This window comes from Plecotus auritus (genome assembly GCF_963455305.1).
Source record: "Plecotus auritus genome assembly, chromosome: 7".
In the NCBI taxonomy this organism is placed as follows: domain Eukaryota; kingdom Metazoa; phylum Chordata; class Mammalia; order Chiroptera; family Vespertilionidae; genus Plecotus; species Plecotus auritus.
The window spans coordinates 54,069,092-54,082,923 of NC_137774.1; the positions used below are offsets into that span (position 1 = coordinate 54,069,092).

Consider the following 13,832-nt stretch of genomic DNA (forward strand, 5'->3'; position numbering starts at 1 on the left):
CTAGTTGTTTCAACTGATCACATCATTCCTTTGAGCTTCTGTAAAAATAAGTACTCTAGTCCTGGCTGGGGTGGCTTAGTTGGTTGAGCATCGTTCCATGCACTAAGAGGTTGCCAGTTCGATTCCCATTAAGGCACATGCTTGGGTTGTGGGCTCCATCCCTAGTAGGGGGTGTGCAGGAGGCAGCCAATTGATGTTTCTCTCACCCTCTCTCTCTAAAATCAATAAAAACATATTTAAAAAAATAAGTACATACTGCATGAGATGTTTTTGAGGCTTAGGAGAGATATGTTTGGGAAAATGCTTTGAAAGCTACAAGGCACAGCCCTGGCCAGTGTGGCCCAGTGGTAGGGCATCAGGCCCACGCACCAAAGGTTCTCAGGTTTGATTGCAGATCAAGGGCACATACTTGGGTTGCAGGTTCGTCCCCCGGCCCCTGTCAGGGCATGTGTGGGAGTCAACCAATTGATGTGTCTCTCTCTCATATATGTCTCTCTCTCTGTGTGTGTCTCTCTCTCCCTCCCTACATCACTTTCTCTAAAAATCAATGAAAAATAGCCTCGGGTGAGGATTAAGAAAAGAAAGCTATCAAGCACAAGACAAATAGCACTTAATACAATTCCTCTTGCCTCTGCTTCAATAATTGACTGGGAAGTGAACATTCAAGCACACATTTTATTTTTCGTATAATGTGCCCTTCAGCTTTTTACAATTCAAAAGCTTGCAAGTCTTCCTGGTGGGACCTCCTGGCCCCCTGGGAGGGCCCTGGGCCCTCGGGCTCCCTGTGGGGCTGTACCCAGGCCTCCTGCTGACATGGAGCAGAAGGTCTTCCCAAGGCTGGTGGGGCAAGGAGAGAGCGTGCTCCCTCGCTGAAGCTTGAGGACTTTCACAGATGCTCCCAGGGCCATCTGTCCAGCGCGGATGCGATCGCGGGGGTTTCATCTTTGGCAGCTAGCGCGGCGCCAGGATGGCATTCCACACACAGCACAGGCACACTGCACCTGACCAGCGTGGCAAAGGGCACAGCCCCGAGGCCTCGCTCAAGGCCTGCTGCCGACTCCCCGAGGTTCATGAGTGGGGACACACCTCGGTCCTGCTGGGCAGCTTGGGAGCAGTCCCAGGGACAGGTTTCTCCACTCCGGGGGCAGGCCACTGCCCCCCACATGGAGTCTTTGGTTTTGTCCAGTGGCCTCCCTGCTCTCTCCACCCCAGCCCCCCTTTAGTGCTCCCCAATACTGATCGCCAAGGTCACTGAACCCAGGGCTGTCCCCATCTGAAAGGACAAGCCCTCTCCCCATCCTCCCCACCCCCCCAGAAGGTCCAGCTCACTCAGCTTCCTGAGCCCGCCCAGGATAAGCCAGGGTAGGGAGCAGGAGCAAACAGCTGGTGGGGACACGTGTCAGGTTTATTTGGGTCAATGGCCAGTTAGCAATTGCCTGCAACCGAAACAGCCCTACATTCTACTTACCACCCACCGCTGCTCCTGCCCCTGGACCTCTCCCCAGGGCCCCCTGGATTCTTCAGCTCAGCCAGCCACCCAGACCTGGGTATTCACTAGGGCAGTGTGGGACATGGGGGTCCTCGGAACCCCCCTTTCCTTCCCTCCCGTCTCGCATCCCTCCCTCCTCTTCCTGTCTCCTGGGCCTGTTACTCTCCCTGGAGCAGCGGTTCTCGGTCCCCTTCCTGCAGCCTCTCCTCCTCCTCCTTCTCCATGCAGCCCAAGGTGGCAGCCAGCCCCGCGCCCACGCCACCCCCAACCACGGCGGCCCCTGTGGCCCCCACTGCAGCTCCAGCGGCCACCATCCCAGCCTCTGCAGCCAGTGCTGCTGCAGCCATGCCGGCGCCCACCACGCCCCCTGCCAGGCCCATGAGCCCGGCCCCCACGGCACCACCCACGGCGGCCAGGTGGCCGCAGAAGCGCATGGTGTAGGTGTCCATGAAGGCCCTGGCCTGGGTCTGCAACTCAGCCTCCAGGGCCTCCAAGGCCTGCTCTCTCCCCTGGCACCGCAAGGCCGCTCCGTGGTGAGCCAGGATGGCATCTTTCTGGGCAGAGAGGAGGTTCCTCATCGTGTCTGGCAGGACCCGGAGTGCAGAGAATATGCGCTTGGTGGCCACATCCTATGCCAGGAGGAGAAAGAGGGGTCCCTGACCAGGAGATCTGAGAGCCTCTCCCCCAAGGGCCCCGCCTCTCTGGACACCTTGCCCCACACAGGCTGGGACTCACCTGCTGCCGCACATACTCCTTAAACTCCTTCTTGGCAGCTTCCACAATCCTCAGGTCGTGCAGCTGGGCGGCCATCTGTCCACAGGAAAACCCAGGCTGCCTCTCATTCTTCCGCGGGGCCCAGGTGCACCAGCTTGCTCCCCCTGCCCCCTGGGTCCCCGGGGAGCTCTGTACCTCATCCGGAGAGGCAAAGCCAGGCCCTGGCCTCCCCATCCAGCCCGAGAGGTTCTGCGGAAATATCATGAGGGAGTCAGGGAGGAAGAGGCTGGGCCCTCTCCTGGGTCTTTGGAGAGATGTCACACCTTGATTTCCTGAGCTAGCTGCTGCCCTGTGAGCAGGCGTCCATCCCCCCTGGCCATGGGGCGTCCCTCACTCCAGTAGCCCTGGCAACGGCTCTTGGCATGCTGGGGGGCGGCACTCAGCACATCGGCAACGTAGGCCCGCATGGGGCAGGCATCGTCCTCTGGGCCTGAGAAGAGACTCTCGCTGAGGATGGGCTGCGCGGGACCTGCTTTAGGAGGAGGAGGGGTCCGAGGCTGGGAGACACTGGCAAGTGTGAGGCCGGTCCGGTCACTAGAGGAGGGCAAGCTGGGGGGCCTTTGCTGCTGGGACACTTACTGCCCGGGCTCCCATGGTCTCTGCCGGCGCATGGTCGCCTCAGCGCAGGTAGGAGGCAGCAGCGGGCTTGCTTCCCTCGCAGCAGCTCCCGAACCCTGGGGTATTTGCCAGATTTCTGAGAGACAGAGGAGATCGTTGAGCTGGGGGTCCAGCCCCCTTCCTAGCTGACCTACAGGACCCTCACCTCTGCCTGCCCGCTCCTGCACCCCTCCCTCTGCACACTCACCTGGAGGGTGTCCCCCTCGGGCCCCTGCCCTGCCTTGTTGGGGTGGAATGAGTCACGAACTAGGAGATCCAGGTGCTGGAAGAGAAGGGCTCCTGACACCAGCAGCCAGCGGGTGTCTGGGTCTGAGTGACGAGTCCAGAAACGGGTCTCTCACCTGGATGGGCACCATCCCATAATGCCTGCCCATCACCTCAGCCACGTGGACAAACATCTAGAAGCAATGAGGGTCACAGCGGGGACACTCCAGGGTCGATGTCTCCCGTCCCCAGGGGGCCCACAGTACGATGCACGCTCCCAGCCTCCCTCCCACCAGGTGTCTCAGGCTTCATCCTCTGCCTCAAACCCACCAAACCTGCAGATCATGGGATGCTAGGTCAGAACTGGGAGGCACCTGATTCCGGTTGGTCCAGCCCTCTAGCCTTATGGTCAGAGCAGGGACGGGGTGGCACCCCAACACCAGATGTGTCCTCACCTCCAGATATTCAAGGTCTGCGTCCTTCAGCTCCTGGGAAGTGTTGAGGATCTGGAACAAGGAGAATAAATGGGAGAGGGTCTGCGAAGGCAGAGATCCTGGGAAGATCCCGGTGAGGAGGGAGCTCACAGTCTGGCTGTGGGTCTCGGGACCTTGGAGAGCCCAGCCCAGGGGTCTGCACAGCCTGCGGGAGATGGAAAGCAGGCAGGGGTGATCCTGAACTTCAACTGCCCCCCAGGGACTTCAATCTCCTTTAGAACAAGTGATGCTCCCACCTTCACCAACTGGGGGCATCCTTCCCTTGCAGGGGCACCCCCAGAATCTACAAAGACCCTGGAGTGACCGTCCCCGGCTCTGAGGGCCAGACCCAGTGAGGTGCCCAGGGTCCAGGTCCCAGCGCCTCACCTGGTAGGAGCTCAGCATCATGATGAGGGCACACAACTTGGTCCTTGTCTCTCGGCTCAGCTCAGGGCTCATGGCGTCCCCAGTGTCCACCAGAAACACAGCCACCTGTGCAGGGCAGGACAGACTGAGGGGCCGAGCCTGCCTCACTTCCTTTGGGCACCGGCTCCTTGTCCTGGCCCCAGCTCTCCTTATCCATTCTCCTCCCCTTTGCCCATCTCAGCTCCTTCTTCCCCTCCCCACCCTGCCCCAACCTGGACCTCCTGGGCCCTTCCCTCACCTCACGACCCTCCTTCCCCAGCATGAAAGGGTGGCTCCACATACGCACGCCCCTGTCAAGGCTGTCGGCGCCCCATCTGCACCCCGGCAGGGCGCCTCCTCCACTAGGCCAGCCCTCGCCCGCCTCCTGCCGGGCAGAGGAGGGCATCAGGGTGTGTCCAGCCCGTTCCCACCCAAAGCCGCGCCGGACACCAGCCCTCCAGCCCCGGCGGAGCCCACCCTCGCCAGGCCCGGCAGCCCCTGGAGCAGGCGGTTGAGGAGCAAGGTCTTCCCTGAGCGCTGCGCCCCCAGCACGGCGAGGAGGCAGACCGGGGTGTCCCGGGCCAGCGGGTGCTTCAGGCAGCGGTTGACAGCCCCCATCCTCAGGAGCGGGCCTCCGGAGGTGCCGACCCGCACCAGCAGCAGTGGCTCCGGCCCCGCGCAGCTCTCCTGGGCCCGAGGAGGGGTCCTTTAGCGCCCGGCTTGCGGGAGTGGACCCCAAGCTGGAGTGCGTCCAACCCGGCCCCATTTCTCACCCGACACCCTAGGGCAGGCCGAAGCCACCCCCTCTCAGACCCGACCGCTCTCTCCGCCCGCCCACCCCTCCAGGGGGCCTGATCCCGACCTGCACGGCGGGCGGCGGCCTCCGCAGCAGGCGCCCCATCTTCTCCTCCAGACCCCGGAGGCCCTTCCGCGGGCAGCCCCTGCGGCGCTGGGGGCACCGGCTGCGGGCGTCCGGGCCGCGGTCCCGCAGGGGCTCGCGCAGCCTCTCCGGGCAGAGGGCGCAGGCGGGCGGCTCCCGAGGCTCCCGGGGCCGGGACCCCAGGCCCAGCTCCAGCCTGGGGGACGGTGTGTGGGACCTGGGGGGCGGGGGCAAACGGGTCATTTGAGAGCAGCATGTGGGGCAGGGACTTAGGGTCAGAACCGCGGGCAGCAGAGAGCTGCCTGGAGGGTGAAACCTTGGCTCTGCCAGGCCAAGTACCTCCCTGGGCAAGGTTCCCCCATCCGGCTGCTCCCTCATTGTCCAGCAGGCGAGAGCGCCGGCCACGGGGGGCCATCGGAGTGAGCTGATGCCATGGTGCTCCAGGCACTGCGCCTGCACCCCACCCAGCGCCGGCACCCCACCCAGCGCCTGCACCCCACCCAGCGCCTGCACCCCATCAGCGCCTGCACCCCACCCAGCGCCTGCACCCCATCAGCGCCTGCACCCCACCCACCGCCTGCACCCCATCAGCGCCTGCACCCCACCAGCGCCTGCACCCCATCAGCGCCTGCACCCCATCAGCGCCTGCACCCCACCCAGCGCCTGCACCCCATCAGCGCCTGCACCCCACCCAGCGCCTGCACCCCATCAGCGCCTGCACCCCACCCAGCGCCTGCACCCCATCAGCGCCTGCACCCCATCAGCGCCTGCACCCCACCCAGCGCCTGCACCCCATCAGCGCCTGCACCCCATCAGCGCCTGGCTCAAATGCTCGTAAAAACTTCACCCACAGCCCCCTGCTGCCAGGGCTTCCTGGAGGAGTTAGGGCTGCCCAAGGAGTGATCCCTTCTGCAACCTTCTAAACACACCGGAGGTGGGACTCCTAGGGTGGAGCCCGTGGTGGTGGGGCAGAAACCTGGTTCTTGTACTCTCCCACGCTCCCCTTCTTGAGCTCCAATCTGCCTCCCTGCAACACCCGCCATTTCCGGCACCACCTCCTCTCCAGATCCGGGCAGATCCAACCTGGAGCTCCCTCCCGGGACAGCCGACCCAGGAGGCCTGCACCAATATCCAGCAGGCCCTGCCGCTTACCAACTGTTGCTGCTGTTTCCCATGAAGCTCTGGTTTCTCTCCTTGGAGAGAAATTTGGCAGGGAAAATAACAACAAAAAACGTTATTTAGAAAAGAATCCAGATTCCTGTCTCAATCCTGGGTTTTCATGGCCTCTCCATCGCCCCTCTGCGCTCCACCCCATCTCCAGGGAGCCCCTTCCCACTCCCATTCTTTTCCCCACATATTAGGAGAAGACTTGCCTGTTTGCCAAACCGGTGACAAAAGGAAATGACTGGGAGGCTGGGAGTGGGGATGGGTCCAGCGGCTGAGGGCGGAGGCCCAGAGACCTTGAGGCAGAGAGAGGATGGAAGGGCTGGTGCCCTGTGGCAGGCGGAGGGTGTGGGGGATGGTCTCCCCGAGGAGCCGCTGCCAGAGCTGAAAAATAGATGTGACGGTCGATGGGGAAGAGGAGGCTGCCTCTGGACTCGCCTGGGGGAGGAGGCAGGGCTGCAGGAACAGGCCCAGAGGAGGGAGGGACCCAGCCAGGCTCTGAGTCCCTGGCAGAGGCTGGGATGCATGCGGCAGGCAAAGTGATGAGTCACCATGGAGACGGAAAAGATAAGGGCAGGAGGGGGAGGGTGCATGCTCCATTTTCCCATCAGACTTCACTTGAAATACACACTCGAAGCTCACACTGCGCGTGACTTCCAGAGAAGACTGCACCGCCCCGGCTCAGGCCTACGTGTGGCACTGGTCACACCCCCAGGAAGCAGCCCTGGTCACTCTGGCTGCTGCGTGGACAACAGGTTAGAACAGCCTTGGGCAAACTACAGCCCGCGGGCCGGATCCGGCCCGTTCGGCTGTTCTATCCGGCCCACGGAGCCGAAAGAGTGGAGGGTTCTCTTGCTCTCCCCTCCACTCCTTCACCAGCAGCAGTGTTAACATGGCAACGTCGTCAGGAAACACAGCCGCAGCTCCTTCTTCTGAGTGGGCGGATTTATATCCGCCCATTCAGTAAAGGAACAACCTCTCAATCTTCCAGAGGCTCCTTGTAATGCCCGCGGACGCGTCCCCCAACATCACCCTGGGAATGCGTAGACACGTTATCGTGGTGATGTAGGGAGACACGCCCCTGGAGAGCACAGTATCAGAGCATTAGCTCAAAAGGAGACCAACAACACTGTTCCCACTGAAGTTGATGTTTTAAAGACCAAAAACCTTTCAACCCAGTCTACATTGCCATCTACATCTACGTCCCGGGCATAATTTGGAAGTTGCACTAAAGAAAATGTTTAATTTACTGTTTACACATTTTGTTCTTTTCTATTTGTTTTAGTTTTAAATTATTTTATTATATTTAAGTTTAATTTGAAAGGCTTTTGTACCTTTGTTAGGCAATTTTATTTTGCCTTTGCCATCTTCAATATAAGGTATGGGTATGTTATTGTGCTATGATTCCTCCATTTTTTGAAGTTTCAAATTATAATAATTAGTATTTACATTCTTCTTGTAAAAATGTTTGAAATGAATAAAACTATTGAAATTAAAAAAAAAAGACCATACCCTTTTATGTAATGATGTTTACTTTGAACTTATATTAGTTCACACAAACACTCCATCCATTCTTTTGTTCCGGCCCTCTGGTCCAGTTTAAGAACCCATTGTGGCCCTCGAGTCAAAAAGTTTGCCCACCCCTGGGTTAGAAGGACAGAGCAGGAGGGAGGCCCAGCTACCCAGCAGAGGCCCCATCCCAGGTCTGGGCAACCGAAGGGCTCACTGTGAGACACTGGCAGAGGCAAGGGGAGAGCACCCTGCTGAGAGCCTGTGCCCCTGGAGAAAGGCCTGGCCTGCTCCTGGGCTCCAAGGAGAACCCCTGGTCCAGGAGACCGGCTGTGGAGGTCAGGCAGGGATGGCCCCATTATATCCTCTGGTCCACAGGCCTGTGAGCACTTCTAGTCTCTGGGGATGGTTGAAACTGAGAAATCAATCGGGAGCCAAAAACCAGGACTACAGGCTTTATTAGGGGAAAGAGACCTGCCGGCTGTCTTGCAAGGGAAGAGCAGCAACACGTGCATGGGAGGTGAACATGCCTTTGGAGGGGAGGAATGGGAAGGAATGGGGGCTTAGTGTACTCGGCACGCACTGATTGGTGGCTTAATGTATGGTCATATGGGACAAGGGCTTAGGGTATCTGGCAGGTGCTGATTGGTGGTTCAATGTATAGTCCATATAAGCTGCCTGGTTAGGTACTCAGGTATGTCCAGGCCACAGGTTACGTCATACTCCGCCCACCAGTTGGGGGAAGAGAGGATCTATCAGAAACCTGATGAGAAAATGAGTCTAAACTGCAAAAAGAAAACGTCAAGATCAAGGTAGTGTCCGCTTAATCCAGTGTCTGCTGCCCGCCATCATGTCCTCCGGTGACCGCAGCTGCACCATCTTCTATGAAGTCAGATTCCAGTCATGGGTGCCACTGAGCCAACAGATATTTGAACACCTATGAAGTGCCAAGCACTGAACTAGGTTCTGGAATATCAGGGTGACCAAAACAGGAAATGGCAGTTAAGTGTTTCTACACAATAATAAGTAATTGGTTCTTACCAAATTCAACATTGTAAAGATTATTTAAATCCTCTTTTAAAAATTAATGGTAAAAACGTCAATTCCGTGTGGGCTATGGGCAGCTCCTTTTGCTGTGTTCACTCTGATGTGGAGGAAGATCTCCCGGGTCAACAGGCCGGGCCCATGGCAAGTTCCTGCCTGGTAGGCAAGCTCTGCCCAGAGGCGACCATGGCTGGCATCACCTGCACAGGGCCTCGCTGTCTGGAAGGAAAGGAAACGCCTTGCTCTCTAACAATGGTGAGGGCTCCACGCAGGCTCTCCATGGGCCCTGACCAACCCCAGGGATCATGGGAAAGGAAAGGCCACACCGAGCCAGGCCCTGCCCTGCAAGGTAGACAGGCCTGGTGCAGCTGGGGCAAGAGGTGACTTCAGTGAGAAGGGAATGGACAGGGAGGGGCCGGGGCAGGGGGGTGGTCCTGGTTTCAGGAGCTTGAGCTGTGGGGCTAGATTGAATTCAGTATTATTTCATCCCTGTGTCCACTCGTCCACCCAGCAGGCATCGGGCTCCTCTCCCCACCCCACCCCCCACCCCCCACCCCCGTGGGACCAGTCTCCTGGGGCCCAGCTCGGCCGCCAACCTGCGCTCCAGCTGCAGCCGCTGGGCCAGGAGGAGGTGACGGGTGAAGTCACTTTTGGAAAACCAGCTTCGGAGCCCAAAATCCAGTCTCTCAGACTGGACCCTGCTTGCGGAGGCTTCAGAGTCCCCTGACACAGGCACACACACGCCTCACCTGTTCACGGCCTTCCATGTAAACACACACATCTACATGCGGAAAATGCTCCCACTCCCCACACTGCACACACACCTTTACTACTCTCCCTTCTCTCTGTACCCCCAACACTCATGCACGTGTATGTTCAGTTCACACAAGTGCACTTAGATTCACAACTGTACCTCCACACACACTCATTTGCTCACTAATTAACACTCTCAGACACACACACTGCTTGTGCACCGACGCCCTCACACTCGCGCATACTTACACGTGAGCTCACACTCCCCTATGTGAACACAGATCACGCACTCCTGCTCACAGTGCCGTTCCAGCATATACATGAACTCACCCTCATCAACACAGCCTATGAGGGAGGCACGAGAAAACTGCGGCTAGAGCGGTTAAATCACTTGTTCCAGGTCACACAGCTGTTACTGGCAGAGCTGGAACCTAAGCCCAGGCACTAGGGCCCCATACCAGGCTTTTAAATCACTACACTCTATGGTTTTCTTTTCTTTTTTTTAAAAAAATATATTTATATTGATTTTTTTACAGAGAGGAAGGGAGTGGGATAGAGAGTTGGAAACATCGATGAGAAATATCAATTAGCTGCCTCCTGCACAGCCCCTACTGGGGATGTGCCCACAACCAAGGTACATGCCCTTGACTGGAATTGAACCTGGGACCCTTCAGTCCACAGGCAGATGCTCTATCCACTGAGCCAAACCAGTTAGGGCTCTATGGTTTTCTTGGGCGGCAGATCATGTCCCTGTGCTGACAGCATGGAGAAGTTTGTGGTCTTACTGCAGCTCAGCCACTTGGCTGGAAGGGGGAAGAAGACTCAGCCAGCCAATCTATGCAGAAGCAGGCAACTGAGTTTGGGGTGGTCCTGAGCCCAGCTTCCGGTGTGGCCTTGGGCAAGCAGCCTCGGTCTCCTGCATGTGATGAAGGGGCTCAAAGGACCAGAAACCCTTCTGCCAGAGAGTCCTGCTCCTCTCCACCTCCCCGGCCTGGGAGCTGCCGGGGCATGGGAGGCCTGCCCTGCACAGCAGGTGCTGAGCATGGCCAGCAGCGCCTCTCCCCTGTGCTCCTGGGAGACGCCTGGAGGCCAGGCTGCTGCAGCCAGGTACAGGCCACGTGGGGGTCACACAGCCTGGGCCCGCTACAGCTCTCCAGCCCTGTGTCCCTCTCCTGGGAGGACCGCTCGTGCAGGCCTCCACCCAGCTGCCCAGGGGCACTTCCTGCTGGGTGAGTGCCTGGGCAAAGTGGAGGAAACAAGCTCAGACTTGGGACCCTGGGGCTGAGGTGGCACCCCTCTGCCTATCACCACCCTGAGCCAACAGCTCTGTTAGCTTCTTCTCCCCAAGCTACTCCCCACCCCCAGCCTGAGCCTCACCACGCCCCGTCCACTGTGCCTCTCTCCAAATGCCCCCAGCTCCCTCTGGCTATGGCCAAGGCGAGACAGCCGCTCCTTGCTCCCTTTCTCCCCAGAGCATCTTTCTCCTCCACGGTCTCTGCGGAGGTGCAAGTGCCGCTCTCAGACTGAGAAGCCTGCGAAGGTCTCTAGGGCAGTCAGCGGGGTTTCCCAGGAAAGCCCCTGCTCCCTAGGCAGGATGTGCCGTGTACTGACTCCACCCAAGGCGTCCCTATGCCTGCCAGGTGAGTGAGTCCACCCAGCCACTGTCCATCCTTTCATCTCTCACTATTCACATGTCTGCCCATCCAGTTATCTATTTTTATATGTATCCATCCATATTACAAACTTTTAAATTGATTTTCAGAGAGGGAGAAAAGGGGAGAGAGAAAGAGAGAAAGAGAGAGAGATCAATGTGACAGAGATACAGTGATCAGTCACCTCTTACATGCACCCTGACTAGGGATCGAACCGACAACTTAGGTATGTGCCCTGACCAGGAATCGAACCTACAACCTTCCGGTGCACAGGATGACGCTCCAACCAATGGAGCCACGCAGGCCAGGGCCCTAGGACAAATCTGTATTGAGCAGTGCACGCCAGGCATCATGCCTGCCTGGGGAGTGGACGGGTGGCCTCGGGTTCCTCCAGCCTGGCGAGGTGGTCAGACAGGTCCCGGGTGAAAGTGCTCAGAGGAGGGCAGTGAGTGGTAGGTGAAAGGACCGAAGGCACCTCATCGGGTCTGGGCACCTGCGCAGGGACTCTCCACAAAGCAGTGCCAAAGCTCAGCCTGAAAAATGGGTAAGTTGGTCGGTGAAGGCTGGGAGTTAAGAAACATTTCTAGCGGGAAAACCTACACCTGCACAGACCCAGAGGTACCAGACATGGAGCCCAGCTTGTGAAGGGGGCGGCGAGCGCTAGGGTGGCCCAGGCCTGCAGGGCACCATCGCAGGCTCTGCCCCTCAGGCCCCTGCAGGCTCAGGAAGAGGCCCCAGGTTACTGTCAGATGTGGTGAGCTAGGGGATGGGCGCTATGGGATCCCCAACTGCCTGGTGCCCATCCATCATGGCTGCCCCTTGTCCTGGCCCCTCGACCTGGCCCCGGGTGTTAACAGGATGTTCCTGAGGCCCACAGGCCCCCGGCCATCCCTGAGCTCACCCCGGCCTGGCACAGGGCATCCGCAACAGGACCCCTGTGCATGCCTCTAAGACGCCGGTGCAGGTGGGCCTGGGGGTCAGGCCTCTTTGGGGTGAAGGAGGAGAAGCCTTGGGACACGCTGAAGCAGAGACCACAGAGCTGGAGGGTATGCTGCTCCCCAGGAGCCTCCACACTCGGCTGGCATCTGTTAGTTTGGATGAAGATCAAGATAAGGCCATGCGTGGCCTGGAATTCCCTCCCAGGCCTTCTGCCCCTTCTCACAGGGGCTGGGCCCTGAGTGAGCCCATTCCAAGCTGCAGCCAGATCCCCAAGCCCTGATGAGCTGGAGAGGCCACTGTCCGCTCAGCTCCCCACGAATGAAGCCACATGACCCACCCCACCGACGGCCTGGCTACAAGTGGTATCTACTCTTGCCCTCTGTGCTCAGAGTGGTAGGGCACTTGGCAGAGGGACACTGAGGCCAGGCCCTGAACTCTTCGTTGGCGTAAGTTGTCCAGACGCTGGAGAGCCAGGCCCACCCTGACCTGCTCCTGACCCTGACCTGACCCTGACCCTGACACCTCCTCCCGCTGGGCAGCTGGAGGCAAGGCTGAGCTCCTCACCTCCCTCCCAAGACCCCCATCAATCCAATCCCAGGCTTCCTGAAAGAATTTCTGAGGAGAACATGAACCAACATTTGCTTAGCAATTCAGGGGTCACAGTGCCTTCCATTGAGCTGCCCAATGATGCTCACAACAGGTGTCTCAGCTCCTTTGTTAACAGGGAAACAGGAACCCAGCTGGGAGAGCTGAGACCTCCCATGGTGCCAGCCCAGGCGAAGCCAGCGCCAGATGGAGGGAGGGAGGGCTGTGTGGCACCCTCACCTGCCCCTGTGCGCTTGTGAGTTCCCGTAGCCCAGCGTCGCCAGCGCTCCCACCGCCACACCTGGCCCTGCCATGCCTCTGGGAGGCCCTCACAGCCTCACCCAGGTCCAGCTGGCTCAGGCTTCCCACAGGTAACGTGCTCCTCTCCTAGGTGTCCCTCGTGCTCAGGAGATGCCTCCTGTGTGCCGAGCCTGGGCCTGGACGCAAGGGCTACAGGTAACCGAGGGAGACAATGCCCGCCCTGCCCCTAGCTCCAGGCAGCTGCCCTCAGCAGGGCCGGTGCTGTGCAGAGTCCAGGGACCATGGACCTGGAAAAGCCCTCACCCCGCCTTGCGGGGTGGGGGTGTGAGAATGAACCCCCATGAACAGTAGGGGAAGAAGAGGCATTCCGGGCGCAGGGAGCAACACACACGAAGGCCAGTGTGGGGTGGGGCTGGAGTGAGAGCAGAGGCAGGGCCAGGGCCTGAGGGGGCCAGGTTCGATCTCCGGCTTGACCTCCATGATGCTGGGAACCGTAAGCAGTGTAAACAGGAGGCGTGTGGCCAGAGTGTGTCCCTGAGTCATGACAGACAGCTGCTTCCCGGGCACCTTGAGTGTCAAACAGCCCTGAGCCAGCCCTCGGGGCGGAGGTCTGGAGGGGTTCAGGCACTTTTCTGTCAGCAGCATGTTGTCCCATGTCCCCATCTGACACCTGAGTGGGTGTGGGGGGGAGCCCCCCACGCAGCCACTCCAAGGGGGCCGCCCCATCAGCTGCTAGCATGAGAGGGAGGCTCTCAGCCCCCCACCAGCTCTCGTTTGCTCTGCTGCTTTGAGGTTTTCCATTGGCCATGTGATCAAAGACAGAAGCTTTTTTTAATTAAAGGGGAAGTTGTAAAGCATCCTAAATGTCCAGTTATACATGAACTAGTGGGGTCCCTAGCAGTGCTGGCTGCTGGCCAGGGCCTTCCTTCGTTCTGTGCCGCCTCCTGGTGGTCAGCACACATCATAGCGAGCGATGGAACTCCTGAGGGGACACTTTGCATATTAGGCTTTTATATAGAGAGATGGTGGGTGATTAATAACTAGGCGGTGTACACTCAGGGCTACCAAGCAGCATGTTGCTG

At 59.0% G+C, this 13,832-nt stretch overlaps 1 protein-coding gene across 1 annotated transcript; it reads right to left on the reverse strand.

The window, feature by feature from the left end:
• Positions 1-661: 661 nt before the first annotated feature.
• RNF112 (ring finger protein 112) lies at positions 662-6,349 on the reverse strand. Its single transcript, XM_080682043.1, is given in 14 exon segments — positions 662-2,118; positions 2,225-2,299; positions 2,399-2,452; positions 2,527-2,693; positions 2,843-2,957; positions 3,069-3,173; positions 3,175-3,279; positions 3,541-3,591; positions 3,946-4,050; positions 4,223-4,348; positions 4,441-4,650; positions 4,826-5,060; positions 5,996-6,036; positions 6,217-6,349. Coding segments are annotated over 13 exon segments (1,842 nt in total). The 5' UTR covers positions 6,019-6,036; positions 6,217-6,349; the 3' UTR covers positions 662-1,647.
• Positions 6,350-13,832: the final 7,483 nt, after the last annotated feature.